The 23,016-nt window shown below is 46.5% G+C and overlaps 1 protein-coding gene across 3 annotated transcripts in view; it reads left to right on the top strand.

Moving 5' to 3' along the window:
• Positions 1 to 23,016, top strand: part of ABLIM3 (actin binding LIM protein family member 3) — a 170,843-nt gene that overhangs the window by 124,023 nt on the left and 23,804 nt on the right. For 2 of the 3 annotated variants that reach the window (XM_066613416.1, XM_066613414.1), the window contains exons 7-14: positions 6,780 to 6,867; positions 11,998 to 12,056; positions 14,946 to 15,017; positions 15,585 to 15,740; positions 18,806 to 18,835; positions 19,192 to 19,321; positions 20,293 to 20,391; positions 22,312 to 22,362. In XM_066613416.1, the coding sequence (XP_066469513.1) occupies positions 6,780 to 6,867; positions 11,998 to 12,056; positions 14,946 to 15,017; positions 15,585 to 15,740; positions 18,806 to 18,835; positions 19,192 to 19,321; positions 20,293 to 20,391; positions 22,312 to 22,362 (685 nt within the window). The remainder of the gene's footprint in view (positions 1 to 6,779; positions 6,868 to 11,997; positions 12,057 to 14,945; positions 15,018 to 15,584; positions 15,741 to 18,805; positions 18,836 to 19,191; positions 19,322 to 20,292; positions 20,392 to 22,311; positions 22,363 to 23,016) is intronic. The other variant, XM_066613415.1, reaches the window with a different exon arrangement.

Below are 23,016 nucleotides of genomic sequence, written 5' to 3'. Positions count from 1 at the left end.
CAGCTTGTTGCCCCCCTAAAGCTTGTTGCCCGGTGCAACTGCTACTCCCTGCACCCCCTTAGCTACGCCACTGGCCATGCCTCTGTGGTTCTGCAGCTGTAATGTTCATACGTCTGATATTAACTTACAGTAGCTGGAGGAAAGAAGGTTTTACAATTATATTAATTATATCCGAGGATCCAACTATAATTGAGACTTTGGGGGCTTTTCCAAAGCATCTCCTGAAACATCACAGCTCAGTCAATAGCACTAGGGAAATAATCTATCCTCTAACATTCGAAGAATCATCATTAATTTTCAAGTCTCTGAACTGGTTGTTTTGTGCGTGTATGTGTGCAATATGCCAATAAAGGTTCTGAAACTGTATTAATTATATTATAGAGGATTAATATAATTATATTGATTAATTATAATTATAATATAACTATGATTAATATAAAAATTTTAGAGGAGCTATTTCTTTGGGTTGGCACCTGTTCAACTAGCCATTCCCTAAGTCTACCTACAGCTCCTTCCTCTGAAGAGCTTGAAACATTGATTGTTTCCGCACTGTCCAATGAACACTCGAGACAACAGATATGGAAGAAAGGGCCACTTTATTGTACATTAAACAAGAGGAGCAGAGGTTAAGACCTGCAGTATCCGAGGCAGCGAAAGCCCCTGTGGTGCGGGGAGGGACCTCTGGGCGATACCAGAAACCACTGCCCCCAGGCGGACATGCACCCGACTCCGAGTCGCGCCCCGCTGCTGGGACGGCACGTCTCGTCCATGTCTATCCCTTAAGGGGAAGGCAGCTGGACCGCAGACTGCACCACCTCGAGCCGCTGAGCCTCTGAGGTGGGCCCTGCGATCCCGGCCAGGGCCCCGTCTAAGTCCTCGTGCCGCCAAGCCCCTGAGGACTGAAATAGGGTTCTGCCCTGCCTATGCCGCCTGAAGGTGCATGCCAGAGTCCCATTCATGCCTCCTAACCCGCACCACCTGCCCTCTTAAAGTGACCGATGGCAGCTTGCCCATAACCCCCTAGCCCATAACAGTCTGGGGTAGGCAAAAAAACTGCCTGCCCTTAGGCCAATTTTGGCAGGCAGCAAAAAATTCCTACCCGGCCCCAAACGGCGACCAGTTAAACTCAGACTGCCTCTAGGGCGGGCGGGCGGGTATTCCCATGGTGCCCACGTGCACAAGGAGGAAGAGGGCTGGGTCTCGTCCCCTTTTAAAGGACTGCCGTAGCTGCCCGACCCAGCCCCCTACACCTCCCCCTTGGGTAGGAGGTGTCCTGGTCAGGCAAAACAAACTCCGATCACCTCCTTAAAGGGGGCAATCGTGATTCTGTCACAAACAGGGTGTGTGAGGTCTTCCTGTGCTGTCCAGCTCCTAATAGGCAGCATAATTGCCCTACTGTGGCATAGATGTACCTGAAGAAGGGCTGAGAGGAAGTCACCAGCACCACTGGATGGTTCCCATCTAAGGACCAGGGTTGGTACAAGTTCTGCTCTCAAAGGGGAGATGGGAAGCTTAGTACTTCATCCTTTGAGCTGTTGCCTGAATCCAGAGGTTCATAGGATTGGGCTGTAAATCCCACAGAACCCTTTCATTCTCCTCTGAGAATCACTTGCTGATCTTAAGCAGCCGGTACCATTGTCACAATTACAGTAGGTAGCATCAATCTGTCATTCATATCACTTCCTTGACGGCCAAATCCTGCAGTGGCTCAGCTATCACATTCTCGTAAATCTTTGTGGCGTTCTAGGGAATGCATAAATTCACAGAAAAGGTTTGCTCTAAAAGCCCCAGAGTATTTCTGAAAAGGAAATAATCAAATCAAAAAAAGATATTGGTTGCTTTGGCTTGTAAGTGTTCTACTTGCATGATCATCATTGACTTCCAAATTGACACTCTTTAAAACTATGGAAGTATTGGGGAGATTCATCAGATAATGCAGCATTCTGAGAAACCATCACTATACTTCAGTGTTATTCAAACTGTGCGGTGCAGCTCTTTAGGGCGGCGCCAGGAACTCAAAGGGGAGGCGCGGGATGTCCTCTCGCAGCAATATAGTCACATCCCTGGGCAGAATCCGAGCCCGTCTTCTGCCCATCATCTGCGCTTTTTTTTAAAACAGAAGAAACAAGAGTTGCTCAGCTTTGAAAGTGGCTGCTGGCGCCCCACCCTCTTCTCCCTCCACTCCGAGGCTGCCACCTTCTGTGTTCGCTGCATGTTGTTTCCAAAGCTCTTCGACTCCAACCCCCATCTGGCAAGTACTGAGCATGCTCAGCTTGCAGTCCTTAACCCTCGCTGATCCTTGTCTGGTTGGTTCCTAGTTCCCAGCCTGGGATCACTTCTCATCAAAGTGAAATCTCTCTTTTCAACCCCCTCCCTCTTACTTACTTATGAGTAGACATGCATAGGTTTAAGCTGTGCATCTCCTAGTATAGGAGACAAATCAGCTTCCTAACCAAACCCTTATCAGCTCTGATATATTTTGATATATATGATATATATATTGATATATTTTCATGGTCTATTTTTGTTTTCCCCACCAGCTGCTAATTAAAACTAATTAATTTAATTTCATTAAATTAATAGAGGGTTCTATTGGTATGCTTACAAAGTTTTAAAAAAAGGGGCCTTCTGCACCAGACAAAATCTACCTACTCTAGCATCCTGTCTCCAACAGTGATCAGCAGCTGATCATTTACAAAGCATGTATATTGCTGTGTATTAATAATATATTTTTAAGATCTGCATTTAATTAATGATATAATTAATATATTTAATATTAATATAGTTAATATATTTAATATTAATATTATATTATAATAAATATAATATTATAATATTTTATTTAATATATTTAATACAGTTAATATTTCTGGCCACTTCCTGTTTAATGATGTCACTTTTAGCCCACAGGAACATGATGGGGAGACATAGCCAATAGCCATGGGGGTCAAGGGAGCCACTGGCCGGAAAAGTTTGAGTACCACTGCTGTACTCGGTTGGTGCTTGAATAGCTCAGCCTTTTTTATGTCTTTAATGTGTTGAATGAGCCTTGCGTAATGCACAGATAGACTTGCAAAAGCAGGGCCAACCTTAGTACCTGAGGAGCCCAATGTGGCACCAGTTTTCAAGGTCCCCCTCCCCCTTGGCCCTCCTACTCACACCAATGAGCAGCAGGTGCATCCCAGCCAATAGTGCCTGCTGAAAAGTGTGGCGCCACCCAGAAGTAGGTGGCAGTGTTGTGATGATGTCACCACTGACTGCTTCCATGAGGCCCATGAGGTCAAACGGACACAAAGGCGGGCAGGTGGGCCCACAAGAGCAGATTATCTGCTCACTGCGCCAGCCTCCTGAAAAGTGAGGTCTCGGTTGTGATGGTGGGCCATCTGCTTACCGCCCAGCACAGGGCCCATTGAAACATGGGGCCCAATTCAGAGGAATCAGTAAATCAGCATGATTTAGCATGTCGAAACCTCCTTTGGGGTAAGGGAACATTTGTTCCTTTGCCCCAGGTAAACCCCAGCAGCCACCATGGGTACCTCTGTACCGATGCACACCTCTGTACTGATGCAAGTCCACATAGGCCCATGAAGGTGGATCAGGCCCAGAAAGGGGGTTAGGATTTGGAAGGCACCATTGCCACTGAATCCGCCTCCTTTCTGGGCCTGATCCACCTTCCTCCCTGCCTCATCTCCTCCCTGTTCTACCCACCCGTCCCATTCCACCTTCTCCTTGGCACCCCTCTCAACCCCTGCACTGCCTTGCCTGCTTCAGCAGGTTTCTGGCGTAGACCCAGCCACTCGTCACTTGCAGAGGTGGCCAGGCCACATGCACTGTCACTTTTGTGACAACCATAAGGCTGTTTATGTCAGTAGAATGTGTGTTCCACCAGCATAAGCCGCCAATAGGACTGGCCCAAAATAGAATTAGGTGTGGACTGTGCTAGGGCATGTCCCACGTAATGCAGCTAAGGCAGCAGATGCATCCAAACATCCCTGCTACAGTGTTCTGGGCTTGGTGGGTTCAGCCATTCGTGGCTGAGAGACAGGATTGGTTTTGTGGCTGAGGCCCAAGAACCAGAGGCGTCGCTGGGGGGGGCGGTGCACTAAGTTTTGCAGAGAGCCTCCCTGCAGCATGCGAGCGGCACCACCCCTCCCCTTTGGAGCCATGTGGGTGGGGGAAACGGAGGTGAATGGCTCCCGAGGGGAGGGGCTGCTTGCACACTGCAGGGAGGCTCTCTGCAAAACTTAGTGCACCACCCCCCCTCTAGCAATGCCTCTGCCAAGAACTCCAACTGATGTTCCAAGGGCAGAAGAATCTTTGCAGGGAACATGCACTTTAGTTCTTCTGCCAAGTAATATTAAGGTGGAAGTGTAAAATTGGTGTTCTATTGCTGGATCCTCTATCAATGATCTAATGAGGAAGTCTGTTCTTGTGATTCACAAATGTCCCCTTCTTCAGAAAGCCCTTACTAGTCTGAAGACTGACTTTAGCTTAGAAGTTGCTCCTCTAATTAAAAGCCTTCCCTATCCTTTCTTTCCCCACATCCTTCATTCTTTCTCTTATTACTACTGTTGTTATTGCTGTAAAATGTCCCTTTGGGAGGGATGCTTGGGTGCAGAGCGGGGCTGATTGCAGCAGAGCTCCAAGGTAAGGCAGTGGCTGCATCTGAGCTCTGGAGCCCTGAAAGTGAGCCTGTAATTGAAATCTTGACAGACATTTTTGAATTGAAACAAGCTACCAATTAAACCGATTATCCTTGTTAAAGGGCAGGGAGAACAGCCCTTTACACTGCAAGTGGGCGAAATAGTAGGTTGTGGTTTCTAATCTTGGAGTATCATACCCAGTGAAGGCAACAGAAAAAAGTTGCCCTCTGGTGGGGAGAGTCTAACAAGAAGTCAGGATGCTTGGGTAGCAAACATGGTGTTGGTTTGTGCTCTTCAGGAGGTCTGGTTTTGAAAACTTGGTTTTCTGGTAACTTGCTCAGTGGCACATCTCTCCAGACCATATCATTACTAATCAGATAGATTAGTAAGTTTGTAAAACAATAATACCACACTCTTCCAGAGCGTAGTTTACAGTTATGATGACACCCTCGGCTTGTCTGTGCTATGACTTGTCACCTTCTCCAACCCTAGAAGTTGATATAAGTTGATGCAAAATATGATCCTTTTCATTAGTGTGAGCTCCTGGGCAACTTTCAGTGCTGTTCTTGTCACAGAGCTACTATTAGGGTGAATCCCACAAGCTCTTAGTCTTTGCAGTCTTTGAATGGTCCTGTTGGTTTCAAAGACTCCTGCAGTATTTTGAGTTTGGTGAGCAAACTTTGTGCTTCAGTGGCTAGCTGTCATTCTGGTGCATTTTTTATAACTTCAGTTGCACCCAGTTTATCAGACATGTTGACATAGTTTAGCACTAGGTGTTCCTTTGCTATTTGTCCACAGGTAAGTTGCAGGTAAGCTCACATCCTGAGAAGTTGTGTGATTGCCATGGGGGGGGGGGGCGTGCAGAATTTTGTGACATTGTGTAAGAAGTGGAGACATTTACTGGATTAGGTGTTGACTATGGTCCTTGGTTCTCCATGTACTGAGTGAGTAGAATAGAAGCTTCTCAAGGTGCCTTCTCCACCTGACTTTATTAATTAACCATCTTTACTGGAGTTTATTGGGGTTCTTTCTCTCAGAAAAAAATGCATTTCCTTGTAGTTTCCAGACAAATTACTGTAACATGCTCTGTTGGGGCTGCCCTTGAAAGTGATTCAGAAATGTCCATTGGTTCAGAATGTAGCAGCAGAGATGTTGGTGTACCACTCAAAACATATAGAACATCAGTGGTGACGGTGCATTGAATTGGTTACAAGTTAGTTTGGGGCTTAATTTAAGGTGCTGCATATCTAATCAATTATTCTGTCTTTTTGGATATACAAGGCAGCTCACAAAACATCATCTAATACATATGAAACACTGCTATACATAATTTTCTATTAATCTTACGGTATGCACATGAGTATCTCAGAAACAGTGTTCTTCTGGCCAAGATGAGAGAGAGAGAATTCTTTTTCATATGTTGTTGCAATGATAACTTTTAAAGGGATTGCACTACCCAATTCTGAATGTCACCTGCCCCTCTGTTTCTCAAGCTCCCCTCATGGTCTTGTATCAGTAATGAAAATGGCACCCAATATTCAGAGGGGGAGAAACTGTACTCTGGAGTCCTCTCACATGTCCAGAGGGGTTTCCAGTTATCCTTCTTGGATGCTAATATCCTTTAGTGAGTCTCTGCTCTGTATCTCTTCCTTGTTTGGTGACTCCTAAGAGTAGGGCTTATTTGACCGTATCATTCTCCCTATCTTTGAGACTTCCTTCCTCCAGATTTCCACAGCATTCTTATCTTGATGGTTTTGAAGGAGGAAATTTAAAATATTTTATTCTACCAGACTTTTAAAGTAAGGTGGGTGAAATGGTATATATATTTTTAATGCTATTGAATTGGTTGTTCAGACTGGTTTTCTTTAAAAAAAAAAAAAATAAGTTGATTTTATGAACTGGATTTAAAAATTATTATACCAAGTCACTCTATTGCTAGTACGTTATATTGATTGTAATTGTTGCTTATTCTTATTGTGACCTGCATTGTAGGGGCTGACGGGCTGTTAGCCTAAAAGCAAGCTAAATATATAATTAATGAATCCATCAGTAAATTCTCAGAAGAAACGCTGACCAATATGAATTGACACGATCAGTTTACTGAACAATTCTCTTTTCTGTCTCTGGTTCTTTTAGGCAGGAGGGAAGCATTACCACCCTACTTGTGCCAGATGTGTGCGTTGCCACCAGATGTTTACAGAAGGGGAAGAGATGTACCTCACAGGTAGGAGCACGAACTTTGTGGGTCACACTGTGGAGTGGGCTGCCTGCTTCTATCTATGCTGCAGACACAACACTGGTATTAAAACTTGTACTTCGAACATTCTGTAACACAGAGGTGAATGTGACTCAAGAGCCATGTTCTGCATCTCTCTGAAGGCTGCTGAATCCTCCATCGTGATGGACTTCAGTTTTTCTTAAAGATGTACTAATGAACCTTCACTGCACTTTGTATGGAACTGAGATTAACATTATCTCAACCATTCCACAGAGATGTAAGTTGAGATGTTCCAATGGAGGTCACATGATTAAGCCACCACGCAAACTTATTTGAATGTTCAAGCTCAGCTCACTCGAGCAGTTATTGCAGTGGTTTTCAGTCTTACCTGGAGTGTGACACGCTTCCTTCCGCTGGTGCCAGTCCGGAATCTGGAAGTAAGTGCTGATAAGATGACAACGCAGCATGATGACATCATCAGCACTTACTTCCGGGTTCCATGACCAGAAAGTGACTCTGAAAGGACATGTAAGGAGGATATGGAGGGGGAAGGGCCCCCAGAGCACCCAAAATGCCACAAGCAATGCACAGCCTACAGAACATAGCCTCTGCCCTATGGTCTGTTGCATTGCATTGTGCTCTTGCTGCCCACTGGCTCGGCCAGTGCACAACCCACGACACCCCTGGTGGTTTGTGGCAGCTCCCCTGGGGGCCACAACACACAGTTGGGAACTGCTGGGTTATTGTCTATGCCCTGAATGTCTGGGGCTTGGGAGTGGGAAGAAATTACTATATCTCAATGTGAGTTAGGGTTTGTTTTCCTATCGGTCTATTTTCAGCTTAGAGGGAGGGTATCTGTCCCTTGAACAACCTTTAGGTGCTTGTCACCTTGAGTTACTAATTACCCTGTGTCTGTTTGTATTAATTGCAGGGTTAGCTCCATCCCACCCTCACACTGCAGGAACTATTGGCTTAGGGATGGGCTGATTCCTCTGTGGGGGTGGCATATGAAAGTTGGCTCATTATGGGGGAGTGGACGTGCCATTCGTGTCACATTGGCATCAGCCAGCATAGTGCCAGCAGAAAGCCTGCCACTTTGATGTGGGCGTGGAGCAATAGCAACTCCCCCAAAGAAATGCACCTGGCTGTCATGTTTGCTACTCTGCCTGCAAGAGATGCCAGTTGCTATGGTGACCATGGGTGCAAGGGGAAATATCTGTGGGTAGAAAAAGGATGGGGGTGGGGAATGTGGTTTTCTGGCTATAGACATGAATGATACAGTATATGGCTAGGAGGTGGCCAGTTGAACAGGCATGTGAAGGTCAGGACTGCCCAGCAGATGCTCAGACACTGCAGTAGTGTTTGCGTGTATCAGGATGTTTTCATCTGTATGTTCATATTTCTGTGTTTTGAAAATTGGGTTGCCACTCCTGCTGGATTGGCCTGGAGGTTCCAGAAATCAGCATCCATCTTAATGTGACCACTACAAGCAATCCTGGAGAAATTGATAGCGTCTCCAGGACATTACATCATGTTAACATTATATCATGTTAGAAAAAAGATCTTGAATACTTTAAGTCTGGTTTAGTACTCTGTCTGAAAAATAACAGCTTGGAGAAGGATTTTAAAAAATGGTATGGGAGGAAGAGTTCTTTGCTTTTAGTGGTCACCTGAAAATTGATGGTGATTTCTGGAGAACTTGGGGATAACTACTTGATTTTCAGAACACAGAAATGTGTTAACTTTCCCATGTCATGTTTATACAATGGACCTCCACTTTACAATGAGTTCACTTTATGATCAAATCACTTTATGATGGACACTCTGTAGTAAAACAAGATTCCAAATATGGTAAGTTATTCACTTTACGATGGGTTCATGACTTCTGTCAAGAGGATCTTGTGTGTGATCAATAAGCCAATCAGGCACGTGAATGTAAGTATTTGGCAGCATCTCAGCAAATAGCAGTGTTTTTAACATCATGGCTGTGCGTATGGAAGGAACGTTATATAGATGATGTCAGGACTGGCCTTAGGAGCTGTGGTCTCAATGCTGAACACTTTTGTAGGGGGCCCATCCTCCCGGCAGCCCCCCTACTCACCCACACAAATGGCAGCTTTAAGCCCAGGGCTGATGGCACCCCATGTGAAATGCTGCACCAGCTGCTTCTGGGGTGCAATTTTGGCCCAATTGGACCCAAGTGTAGGAGGGCAGGTCACATAGGAGATCCTGCCAGCCTAAGTGTGGAGGCACTCTATGCAAAGTGCTGGCTGTGGACTACCCACCCTCTGCAGCAGTGTGGGGCCTTATTGCGCCAAATCAGTGCAATCAGGCTAAACTGGCCTGGCCATTGTGAACACTGATGCAAACATAAGCTTTCTAGGTAGCATCTCGACCAGTAGCCATGTTTTTGACATTGTGGCCATGTGTATTGAGAGAAGGCTACAGCTTTGTAATTTGTGTTTTATAATTACATCATGGAGTAAACTGATAACCGTGACCCATATGAAATGTAATAGACACCTTTTAAATAACTTTTGAGAGAGAGAAATAGCTGAGATCTGTGGCAAAAACTTCCACTTCCAAGGTTTGCAACAAATTGCCACAAAACAATGTGTTGCTGGGTTCACATTGCAATGTTTTCACAATACAATGGTGCCTCTGGACTGGATTACTATCATAAAATGAGGTTCCACTGTGCACACATCGTCAGACAGATGTATGTGTGTGAGTTCAAGGGAGAAAAACCCAGTATTAGAGGGGGGGGAAGCATTCTGTAAAGCATTGATTAGCAACCACAACTTTTTCTGAAAGATTTATTGCTTTTTTTCTGGGAAAAGCTGGTCAGTTACAACCTGCCCACTGGGCACACTTACAAATCCAGTGTGCAGATGAATGCACATCTCAGGCATCTAACCACCAAGGTTCTCACTGCACCAGTTTTCAGTCCAAACTGATCATTGGCTTATCTGCACTGAAACAAGGGCAATGCTTAGACCAGTTCAGTCCCCTGACAATGAGTGTATAGCTCAAAATGCATTGGGACCTTCAGGTTTTAAGAAAATTGTCCCTTGCACCTGAAAATTTTTGTTTGTTCTTCTTTGGGTTTTCACCACCCACTCACCCCTTTTCAAAGCAATCTGCATGCCACCACGGGTGGATATGAGCACTGGGTCCTCCTGTGGCACACTGTTTCAGCTGCTATGGGAACAATTTCCAGTGCTTTCTCTTCTCCAGGAATAGCATGGAGTTCATGGACTGTCCAGCAAGAAAATGTTCATCTCTTGCAGTGAATGTATGCAGTGAATGGATGTCTGCCAGGGTTTGTTGTGCTTGTTGTGTGTTGCCTTCTGCAAAGACAAATCATTGCATTTCAGCAGAGAGTCAATGGGAGCATTATACATTTTTCAGTCACCTGATGGATAGTTTGGATGATGTCTTGGCATGGTCAGGTAGACAGAAGCGTATCTAATTCAAACTTTGCAGGGGCTTGTGTACACAGGGGGAACCTCACTCTGATCTTTACCTGCAGCCAGACGTTGCTAGTGTTCAGACTTGGAGTGATAGCAATGATCCTAAGAGGGCCATGCAGCCACAGATTTGCAGGATGTGGAGTCATATCACAGTGTCAGTGTTTCATCTCTTCTTACCACCATTCTTTTCAGAACTCGCTGACGGTATGTTCCTGTGGCCATGCCATTAAGGCTCAAGGATCTTAGGAAAATCAATAAATGCCCACAGATCAATGGCATGCAGGGTCATCACCACTCCAAGAGCTTGTCTTGTTCTCTCCTTCCATTAGACAGTGAAGCTATGAAAGCAGAGGCAAGGGTGGGAAGGTGGTATTTGAATTTTTTTCTTACCAATGGTTGTATCCACACCCAATAGAGGACTGAGAGCCCAATCCTGTGGTCCACGGCATGGCTCCATGCCAGGGGGCGAGTGGGAGGCATGTCGGGGGAGGGAGAAAGGCGGATCCACGGAGCTGTGCTCCGCAGGATCCAGAGTGCTCATGCAGGGCTGCGCGCCCTACACGAGCGCTTTTACTTTAGCGATGACCCTTTGGTCAGTGCTAAAGAGAGTAGCCCCATTGCGGGGCTGCTTACCTTACTTGGGGGAAGGGGACAAGCGTCCCCTTCTCCCGAGGTGCCTCCCAAGGTAGTGCAGGAGGCACAGGATTCAGCGGCAACCCTCCTCGGAGCCGCCAAACCTGGGCGCTGTGGGCAGCTCAGGATCGGGCTGTTACTGGGTTGTCGTTTTCAGAGCTGGCCCTAAATATTGAGGCATCTTAGTGCTTTGGCTCCACTGGCTTGCCTGACAAACTTGGTTACTCCTGGGCATTCTGTTTGTACCACCTCTCACTGCACCTTTTGCTGCCACATGTCCCAGGCAATGCTCTTTCCTACCGCCAACCATTTTTCTCAGCATCAAGAAAGACTGGGACAAAGTTTATCACTTAGCCAATTTGCTAAGTGGAGGTATTTACACCACCTTCATTCCAACCCAGTTGTCAAGCCCAGGAAAATTTGGAGAGTGTGTGGGCGGGGGGGGGGGGAAGGAAGGGGGAGAGAGAGAGAGAGAGAGAGAGAGAGAGCAACTTGCTCCAGAGCATATCTTGCAGGAGTTAGTTGCATGGGAGCTAGCTAACCTGCATTCCCTTTGGCCTCTGGGACCAATATCTCATTCGCCTTGTATGTAAGGAATCATACATTGGAAGGCACTAGTTGTGATCCGTATTCAGATCTTGATCCTGTTGCATGACTTAACCAAAGTTATTGCACTGGGGGCATTTTTCTTGGTGTGTCACTTCTCTGCTCATTAAACAATGAGTTCTGGAATGTGTACACTGCAGGATATCAGAGTGGAGACTCCTGCCTTGTGGCAGGGTGTTAGACTATATGGCCTTTCAACTCTGTGGTTATGTGATGCGCCTACATACAGTGTAACACACAAGGAGAGGCACGCTGTACAGTTCCAGCAAATTAATGGGCCAACTTGTAATCAGGATCGGGGCCATGCTGGAAGCAGAGAACTAAGACCAGGGAGTGTGGAAAGTCTTCTGAGGTACTGTTCTTTTGAATGTGGGAAACTGAACAATTTGTTTTTCTGATGTTTTACTGGTCTCCTGTGTTTCAGGGTCAGAAGTGTGGCACCCCATCTGCAAACAAGCAGCAAGGGCAGAAAAAAAGTTAAAGGTAAAAGCAGAGTTGGGGGTGGATGGGAAGCACAACTTGAACACAAATTGATTGTTATATTTGAAATGAGAATGTATCTGAGACCAGAGGCTTAGCTAAGGCATCTGGCACCCAGGGGCACAAAATTTTTTAACCCAGGGGCACTCATACTGCCCATAACAACTCTCCCTCCCATTTTTAAACAACCACGCCTTGAAGAGTTGTCTTAGAAGCCTCTGAAAGGCACTTCCAGAGGCCTCTAAGATACCCCCTCAAGGTGTGGTACCTGGAATAATGTGCCCAAATTCCCCCTTAGCAACAGCACTTTCTAAGACTACAAGATGGCCAGATTATTAATTGATTTGCTCTGGCAACCATGGCCATTCCACACAGCAATCATGGGGGAAATGGAAGTCTAAATGTGTCAGCTGTGAGGGATTTGCTGTGCCAGGCCTTGTGCACTTGGATTGTATTTACAGATCCAAACAGCTCTGAAGCTATAACCAAGGAGACCAAACATCTGCAATTTAATTCTGAGCTGCCCAAGGCTGCTGGGGTGTCAAAAATGGCTGCTGCAGTATCCTGTGTGCCCTGGGCAGCTGCTGCCTTCTCCTCAGGGTCTCCCAAGTAAGGGAAGTAGCCCCACAGTGGGGCTACTCAATTCTGCAGTGGCTCTTGAGCTGTTGTAGAATTGATGAGTCTCGTGTTGGGCCAGATAGCCTGACACGGGGCTCAGGATCTGGTGAAGCTGAGCTCCACCAGTCTCACCCCCTCTGGCCCCACTCCCTCCACCTGCCTTATGTCTCCTCCCCACACAACGCCTGCCCTCCCCCAACCTCCCCCACTCCAGAACACCTCTCCCGGCCTGCCCGCACACTCTCACTCACCTCTCTGCTGCCTGGTCAACCACGGATGGCAGAACACAGGCCTAATGCCAAAGCTGGCCCAGCGCAACACAGGGCTCACATTAAGGCTCACAAACATTCCTTATGGTACATTTGTGACAGCACACGCCAGCAGTAAGCCGTTGCACTGGGCTCAAGATTGGGCCCTGAATCCCTGTCTCTTGGCTCTTGTGAGTCACTTCACACTCTTTGCAGCTTTCATATTAGCTGTATCTACATCACCATTTGCTGTGGTAAACACATAAAAGGGAGATATACATCTCCAAACATTTAAGGATATGCTGCAGACATGTGCTACCATATTTGGCCATGATTTTCTGGTACACGTTGACTATGAGATGTTTCCCATGCATCTCTAGTAAAAGAAATACATGACTCCTCATCATCACACTCAGTATTTCTTTACCCGCTGCAAGCAACAGTCAAGAAGTTGGAGATGGTGGACAGGGAGAAGGATCACTGAATATGATTATATCGCATCACACTTTTCTGTTAACAAACATAACCAGACAGATATGTTGGCCAAAGAGGTGCAGGGAGATGGTTGGTGGCAGTTACACAGACTTTGTATGATCTTATTAGAGTCTCTGATTTAGGGTGCAATCCTAACCTCTTACGTCAGTGGTTTCCAGCACTGACATAAGGGCCATGCAGCTCTGAGGTAAGGGAACAAACACTCCCTTACTCAGAGCACGCAGCTCTGAGGCCTCCGTGAGTGACACCCAACTGCAGGATGCAGCACATGTCCCATTGGCACCGCTATGCCAGTGCTGGAAACCACTGACATAAGGGGTTAGGATTGCACCCTTAATCAGTTTGCGTTAACTACAAGTAACTGATGCAAGTGCAAAGTGAATTTGTTGACAACATTTCGGAATTATTTAATAATACCCACTCACTGGATTGAATCTGAAATGGCTTATTCCAGTAGACAACATGTATGGAATGTTGGCGATGGGGTTTGCAAAGCATGACAAACAAAGTGACAAAGTGCTGTGGAACATACAAGAAGGAAGGCCTCAGAAGAAGAAGGAATATAGACAGGTCAGTCTATGCCAGGGCTTTTCAAACTGGGGCATCATGGCGCCCCAGCCCAGTGTTTTTCTTGTGGAGCGTTTGAGCCACTGTAAGTGCTTGCGGGGGTGGGGTGGAGGCAGCAGGGGAGGGGGAAGGCAGCGGCGTGATCCCCAGGATCTCCACTTTCACTTTCACAGCTGCGGGGAGCCCTGCAGAAGGTCATGCCAGGCTCTCTGCACCCTGGGGGGGGGGGCTGCAGGAGGCTTGGGTAACTCCTAAGCAGCCCCCTAAGCAGCGCGATCCTGGGGATTGTGCGCTGCCTTCTCCGTGCCTACAGGCTGCCCCCGCCCTTTAAGAGGGCAGAGGCCAGGGCCCACAGGCTGGGGCATCACAACACCCCAGTCTGAAAAGCCCTGCCCCAGCCTGTGGGCCCTGGCCACTTTCACCTTAAGGGGCGGGGGCAGCCTGGATGCAGGAAGGAGGCAGCAGTGCAATCCCCAGGATCACGCCACTCAGGGGGCTGCAGGGGCTTGGCTGCACGTACCTGAGCCTCCTGCAGCCTCCCGGGGGTGCAGGGAGCCCTGTGCCACCTTCTGCAGGGCTCCCTGCAGCTTTGAATGCAAAAGTGGAGCGATCATGCCCACCTCTGCTAAAGCAGAAAGTGGAGCTCCACTTTCACTTCTGAAGCTGTGGGGAGCCCTGCAGAAGGTCATGCAGGGCTCCCTGAACCCCTGGGAGGCTGCAGGAGGCTCAGGTACATGCAGCCAAGCCCCTGCTGCCTTCCCGCTGCCTCATGCCCCCCGTCCCCGCAACACCTTAGAGCGGCTCCAACTCTCCAAGAGAGTTTGAAAACCGCTGGTCTATTCCATCTTTGCCAATGGTAAATGGCCTGTTTGGGCCAGAGCTAGTTGAACTGTTTCCTTCAGTGTCGTGGATAAGGCAGAGGCTGGGAAGAGTTTAATTTATAACTCATTTTCTACCCACACAGCACAGAAGAACTTCAGAAACATCCATCTCCCCACCTGGCTCCAGCATTGGCTCCCCCAACCGAGTCATCTGTGTAAGTACCACTTTGTGACCGAAACAGGCAAGTAGTGGTTGTGACTAAAGCCTGCAGCTCCTACAGATGTAACCTAGAATGTATCCTATGAGTCCCAGGTGAAGAAGAGCCCGCCCCATGAAACCTTGTAGTTGTTGAGATCTCTGTACTTATGGATTGGGAACATAATCTTTCCAGATCCACTGAGCAGTGAAAAGGTGAAGATTTAAGTTCTGGGATATCCGCACCCATCCTTGAATCCCTGACTACCAAAGGCCTTTGATGCTGATACTGCTTTTAGGGGGCAGCATCTGAGAACATCAGATGCACATAGCCAAGGCGTTGATTTTCAACTCCCAAGCTCCTTCCCATCATTGTCGCATCTAACTTGGGAGAATCCTGTCACCTCCTGCAAGGTTTGATCCTTCCCTCTTCTCCCCTCTGTGGTAACAATCTGGCTCTGTTTGCTCTGATGTTGCCTTCAACCTATATATCCCAACTTGCCCTTCCCCCTCTCCGCCCCAGTTCCTGTTTCTTTACCATTCTCTCTGTCTTCGTCTCTCTGTCTCTGTCTCTCCCTTTCCCTAGGCTAAAGTGGATAATGAGATCCTTAATTACAAAGACCTGGCTGCTCTTCCCAAGATTAAAGCCATCTACGAGGTGCAGCGCCCCGACCTCATTTCCTATGAGCCCTATCACAGATACACGTCGGACGAGACGCTGGAGAGATATAGCTATGGGGAGGTACAGCTTCTTGGCACTTACACCAGGGGCAAAGGAGGCCAGAAGAGCTTGCAGCAGAAACAGACGTTTATTGGTGTTTGATAGGTGTAAACGCCGTGAACTTGAATGAGGTTATGTGAGATTCATGATACCAAAAGGGAGTGAACAAAGCAGGCTCCAACATGGTTACTGCTAAGCAACCATCCTGTCAATAGGTGAAAATGTCAAGGGGAGACCTGATTGAGGACCCTGCTTCTGGGGGAAAATAGAAGAAACAGAAAGCCCTCACATGGCAGTCTGTCATCTGTCCAGGGGTAAGAGGAGAGAATCCAGTTGTGATTCAAGTGCAGTGTAACCACAAGAGGGTGATTTGAGGAGGAGGGCTACCTCGAAGAATTCCCTCTTGATGTATAATAAATATAGGGGCTCTTTACAGCTGTGTCCTTGATCATGTCTCCTTAATGAAAAGAAGAGAGTGGGTAGCCGTGATAGCCTTGAAACAGAAAATGAGAAAGACACTCTTCATATGAGTCTCATTTGTCAAACAAAGCCTGGATCTTAGGTTCTAACCTGTATTCCATTGTTAGAGGCAGACTTCCATTGAGGTTTGGCAGGGAAAATAGCAGACCTGGGCTGGACTGGGCTGGGTTGGGTTGATCCCCCTTGGACTTGCTAGAGTCTGCTGGACAAAAGGCTGGCTAGTGAAACTGGAGTAAGGTGAGTGTGTTTGGTTCAGGAGGAGGCTAGGTTTTTAGCAATTGAAAACATCCAGCACTCAACAAGTCTGCCTTGAGCTAAAAGTCATTCTTGAACTCTTACAAGTGGCCAAAGTACAATCTTTTGCAACTGCCAGTATCAGCACACCAGAAGCATGTCCTGGAGACAGGGCAAAAGTGTGGAGGAGAAGCAGCAAATCACAGAACTTGCCTTTTTATGAATTATTCCACAGTCCATTCTTCAAAGGGCACTGAGACCCACTAAAATCATTGCCGTTCCTCTTTCATATATCTCATGGGAGGATGGTTGCGTCATAAGGAGAATTATTCAGCAGTAATTCATCCTCTTGCCCATGTTCCAGCTTTTCAGCTGCAAAATGAGGAGATAAACTCATTGTGTCATAAACTGCTAGCGAAGGCAGAGTTTTCAGCTTTGTGTCCCTGTTGTAATGTCAAAATAGGTGTAAATAGAGCAGCAGATTCTTTAGTGAGGGGCAATTCTAGGAAACGAACATGTTTTGTAATGCAGTCAAATTGACTTGAAATGTCAGATATCCCCCTGGGCAGTCTTGTGGTCACCAACTGCAAAAACAGACAGGGCTTCACAACATTTCATATTTGTACAAAAGAGGGGGATTTGGGCAGGTACAATTTTGGAAAGTGAAGAGAGGAGAAAAGCTGCACCTGGTGAACGTCTCTCTTTTATGAAAGGAACAGAGATATAAAAATCTTGTCCTTCTTTGCCTCTGATCACTCTGGACAAGCTGTCAAACAGTGCTTCCCAAACGTTTTAGCACCCATTTTAAAAAATGACAGTCTATCACAACCCACATTGCTTTACAAGACAAAAAAAGTGATATAGAAAGAAATGTTTTTATTAATAAGAATTAATAAAGTATCTATTAATAATTATCATGGTTCTGTGCTCCCAAAGCTACTAGAGGCCTAACATATATAGTATGTGTATGTAGACATTTGCTACACTCTCTCTAGAAATGGATTTCAAGGACGGTTGCCCCAATACAGTCATTCCAGGCTGAACTAGAGAGCAAGATGTGTAGTTATGGACTTCCAGGCCAGACAAAAGGCTGAAACTGGGTTCACACTTGATCTACAGCATGCCAATTACTAGAGAAAATAGAAAAATGTGACATTTTAATTTGGGGGTATAATGATTACTTCATACCACAGTTTAGCATTCCAGCTATGAGAGTGGTCTCTCCATCTGGATTACCCTCTTCTGCATTTTTGTTCTTCAAACTGGGCAAGGGTGCTTGCAATTTTTTTTTAATTTCAGAAACCTTTCACAATCCACCAAAAATCAGCTTGCAACCCACTGGTGTGTCCCGACCCACAGTTTGGGAAACACTGCTCTAAAACACAGAGGGCGTGAGCAGCAGTCTGGGGGAACTCTCTTCTCAAATGGGGCAAGTGAAGATACCTCTTGCTCCTGTTCACCCTACCTGTATACTTCATGCTCTCCATTTCTTTCCTTGTTCATGCAAACACTCTGCTGCAATGCACTGAGAAGTTGTGTCTGCATTTGCAGAGGAGTCTGGTGCATCTCACCCCATTCAGGAGGGTGTTTGGTGTAGTCAGTAGTACTGAGGTGTGGTCTTGGCCCAGGGTCTCCAACAGATGGCACTTTATCATAGAATCATATACAGTAGTTGGAAGGGGCCTAATAGGTCATCTAGTACAACCCCCTACCTTATATCATCACTCTCTGTGTGATACTCACAAGCACTCCTGCTTTCCTCATGTGATGATGTTTTGAGGACATGCTCCGGCCTGTGGAGGAGGACTGCTCAAGAGAAATCTGCGATGCTGTGTCAGGACCACTTCAGCCATTCACTTTCCCTGCTCGTGTCTTAAAATTGTGAGGAGAAAGAAAGGGGAAGATGGTGATGCTTCTTTATCATGTTTGATCAGGTGTAAGTCTGGGCTTGCAGTAGTCCACCAGAAAGATGTGTCTGTCAAGCTCATGCTGATCAAATCGGACATGCCACGCTTATATCCTTTAAGCTGACCCTTATAGAATTAAAAACAGGATCTGCTTAAATTTAATGTAATATTGTGGAATTGGCCATGCCACCTAAAGTTCTTTTGTATTGGAGCTGTGTCTGCTCACAGGTAGTGGCCGTTTAACACTATCCTGAAGAAAAATGGTTGCTGAGCGCAGGAGCAATGGATGGGGGAAAGGAAGAGCCTGGAGCTCACTACAGGCTCTTTGCTAAGTGGACAGGAACTTAGGAGAAGATGAACCATGTTGTGGCCCTGAGCAGTTCTGTCAACTTGTAACCATTTTCCCCTTTTTTCTTTATTTCTTTACTCCTTTGTGACTTGTCTCTGGCCTCCTGTCATTTCCAGTCTCTTGGAACATTGTCTCCATATTCTCAGGTAATCATACACCACAGTGGGGTAATATAAGGGCTCGTATATCAAGGGCTTGTGGAATTTCTGAAGCTGAAGAAGCATTAACTGAAAGCTAGACCAAGAAGGCCCCAGTGCTGAACTGTATTACTACTCAATTTGAGATTACACTGTTAAAGGTGCCCCCCAGAGAAGATTGCAGTAGTTGTGACCACAGTAACGCCAAAGGTCTTTGAGATGTTACCTTTTCCCTACCCTCAATTTGGGGAAAGAAAGAGGATGCCTATAATGAAATAAAATGTAGAGAGCTGGGATATGTGGTGAAACTCATGCATGTACCTCCATAGGACTAAATCTTTATTGATACACATTTGCTTTTCTAGGATATTTATGAAAGCATGGACATCAGACAGAGGCGAGCCTCCAGCCCAGGCTACATTGACTCTCCCACTTACAGCCGCCAAGGCATGTCCCCCACTATCCCACGCTCCCCACATCATTATTATCGCTCAGGTAAGGGCATGACTCTTCACCAAGATTAAGTGGAGCGCACTTGCTGACCAGAAACCAGCATGGCAACATCATCCTTCTCTCTGAGGTGCAGTCAATGCCAAGACATCTTTTCATTCCTGAAGAGTTTGCACTGTGAAGTCTTAACTATGAAAAGGGGTACAATTGACATCCCATGGGCAGTGTCTTGCATTGGTAGGGCCATTTCTTGACTGAGTAGTAGACGAGTCATCAACTACATTGTGGCCACCTCATACACCAAGCCTATCTCCTAGGATAGCGAAAAGTTTATTATTGGGACTTCACCTCATTGTGCATATCTTTTTTTTTTCTGTCGCAAGTCCAAAATGGTGACCCCCAGCTAAAGATGAAATTGAAAGGAGCAAATGATGTGGGAAGCAATGCATGCCACAGGATTCCTGTGCACAGTCAGAGATGCTAGGAAACCCTTCGTCAGCATGAACACAGCCAACCCTGGGTTTTGATTTGTTGCACTAAGGAAGCCAACAGAGCAGGGAAGAGAAACACAGATAAAGGCATGTCCAGTAGAATTGTCTGATCCTGGGTGTCCTCTAAAATTTTAGTTCATCAGAACCTCCCCTTCTACTAAAATGAAATCTCTGATTCAGACTTTGCACTCCTGGTGCCAGTTTGTGCTGCTGCTGGGGAAATCCTGGTACAGTGTTTTTGGTATCCCTGGAATGGGTTTAGAACTCTCCCTGATGACATGCACCTGTGGAATTTTCCTCTGGCTCCTATTCATCTGTGAACCCAACACCTACCCCTCACCATGATGGTAGAAGCTGACGCCACCGCCACCATCACCACCACCACCACCCCTCCATCCATACATCCCCATCATTGATTCACAGGTGGCTTGCTACTCTTCTAACATGGCTGCTTTTAACACCAGTTTTCCTCTGCCTCTCTCTTTCTCTCTTTGTCTGCTGCTCCCTCCAATCTGCTCTTTCAAGGAACAGAGAGCGGACGCAGCTCCCCCTACTATAGCCAGTTAGATGTGAGGTCTTCTACACCAACCTCATACCAAGCTCCTAAGCATTTCCACATTCCAGGTAGGCTCTGGAGAAGGAGCGCTGTATCTTTTTAGTTTTTTTTTTTAATGGCATGCATGAATGCATGTACCAAAACTGTGTATTGCATGAGTAGTGCTATTGCCAGCCTAGAGTCAGCTAGCAACAGCAAGAGATCTCATAGTAGAGGCCATCCATAAACAAGACCTGCAGCCTTAACCTCGCCTCCTCCAAAGCCTGTTTTCACCCTCCCTTGCAGCTTTTGTCTCTTATATCAAAAAAAGATCTTCCTCTTTTCATTCCTTTCTCTCCCCACAAGGACCATAAGGTGAAGTATGTCTGACAGCTAGGAACTCTTCTACACCTACCCTCGGCAGATAATTTATCTTATGCTCCTGCTCCCCTCAGGGTCTGCTGCACCCTTCCCCCAGATTTCTCTGGGCTTGCCCAATGGCTGCTCCCCTTCAGCAGAGACTCCAGTGGCCACCAGGTAAGGGCCACTGCCCCACCCCTCCAGTGAGGAAGGAGGGAAGTCAACACCTGTCCCTTGTCAGTAGGCAAGTACATCAACGTATGCGCTCCCCACTTCTCTGCATAGGTCCACAGAGTCAATTTCACAAAGTAAGTATAGAAGCATTAATTCACTCAAAGCAGTGAATTAGTTCCTGGCAAGGTTGGAAGCCCTCCTCAGTCTTTTCGATTAGAACCAGGACAAGCCAGTCTTGGGCCCCTTCCAAAATCTTTTTTGGCAGACATTCTCATGTGTGAAATGAACCTGAAACCACCTCCAAGACTGTGACATCACTTATTCAGTCAAACCAGAAAAAGGAGCACAGGTCCCTTAGGAATCATTAGAGGCACATACAACTTCCTGTGGATGAAATCAAATGATAGATGTCTATATTTCGGATTTGACATTTCTGTCTTGGTTCTCTGGTTATCAAAAATGAAACCCAGATTAAATTTGGCAGTGGTCTTCTCAGTGGTGGACCAAGCTAGCACCCCAGAATTATGCACACCCAAGCTGGAGGGGGGCTCTTAAGATGTGTTTTCTGGGGGAGTATAGAGAGATAAAGTGGACCTGGAGTCATGGAGTCTCACTTAGGACCCACCCCCCTAATAATCCATAAACAAAGGCAATACCTTGGCTTCTAGTAGCAAGGAGTCTGTGTCCCCTAATGTGGCTTATGCTTTCTGGCATTTTTCTTGCCACATTACCCTCCTGTTGTTGTCACCACCAGAAATGTTGACACAGATGACTAGTCCTCCTAATAGCATTTGCTGATGTCTTTTATGGATGGCCTTTTGCCTGCTCCACCAGTCCAGTCCAGCCATCAATAAATCTTTGTGCTGATAGGGTAGTTCGTGTTCCCAGCTTGCTTTGCTTCTCTTGTTTGAAGAGACTGTGGCTGACTTGTTTGACTCTTTGATAAGGATGGGGTGTAGATTTAGGTCCCTGTACCTCTGAAAAACCAACTCATAGATCACCTGGTGCCTTCAGCAGATCAGGATTGTCCCACCCAACTAGGACTTCTCCCTCTCCTGAATGGAGGCCAAATGACTGGCTCTTCCAGAAGGAGAAATGGCTGCCCTACCCTGCATGTCATTAAATAGTGAGCACACTCACAGCATGACCACTTGTGCATGCACGCATTCTCTGTTTGATGGCTGTCTATAGCACACATCACTCCAGATAGGACTAATTCCTTCTTCCCTCATCAAACCAGCTCCTAGCCTAAATCCGCTCTGCAGATACTTAGAATAAGGCTGCTTCATTTTATACCACAGTGCTCCGGAAAAGGGGAAAACAGTAAGCATTAGCAAGTGATTTGATCATGGTGGGGGGAACCTTCCTTGCAAGTGTGGTGGCTTCTATGACTCTAACATTCACATGCTGCCGCCTATTCCCTTTTTCTTTTTCTGTCTCCTGCTGTCCTTCATTATCTCTCTTTTTGCCTCCAGCTGCCGCAGAGAGTAACATCTACCGGAAACCCCCCATCTATAAAAGACACGGTACAGTTTGGTCATGGTGTTTGGCACATGTTTGGACACACATAATGCGCGCACACAGTTCTCCTTCAGCTGCATTGCTGCATCCTGAATCTGGAGTAGCTCTGTGATTTTTACTGAAGTGCTATAAGGTTGATGTTTGTGCCAGAACTGGATGGGATGCACCCAGCCGGGAAAGAAAGGAAAGCCATTTGGGGAGATATTTCTGGCCTCTGAGGTAGGGATAAGAAGGGTGCGGCAATAAAGCCTTGATGCACCGTGACCCATCATGATGGCTCATTCTAGGGACAGGAATCTTTAGGGTGCCTCTATATGCCAGAAACAAAACTTATATGTGCCTCCTCAAGGAACAACTGGTTGCTTTGCTGCCATTCTTACTCTGTTACGGACTGAAGCAAACCAAAGGAGATAAGAGAGAGCAGGATGACAGGGTCCACTCTGTGCATTGGGGTGCCCTTTAGATGTTATAGCAGTGCCACAGGAAGTACTTTTTGGTGTGTTTGTTTCATGGTACTAATTTTAAGTTCCAGCCGCGTGGGTGGGGTTGATTGCATAGATCTTTCCCATGTAATTGGGGAACACTCATGCAGTTGACCTCACCCACTTCGTTGTGGGCTTTTAAATGATCGCAGCACTGTGGAATGGACCCACAGAAAA

This window comes from Tiliqua scincoides, chromosome 2, assembly GCF_035046505.1.
Source record: "Tiliqua scincoides isolate rTilSci1 chromosome 2, rTilSci1.hap2, whole genome shotgun sequence".
NCBI classification, from domain to species: domain Eukaryota; kingdom Metazoa; phylum Chordata; class Lepidosauria; order Squamata; family Scincidae; genus Tiliqua; species Tiliqua scincoides.
Note: the sequence above shows the minus strand (reverse complement) of the source record. Positions and strands in the feature narration are given on the sequence as shown.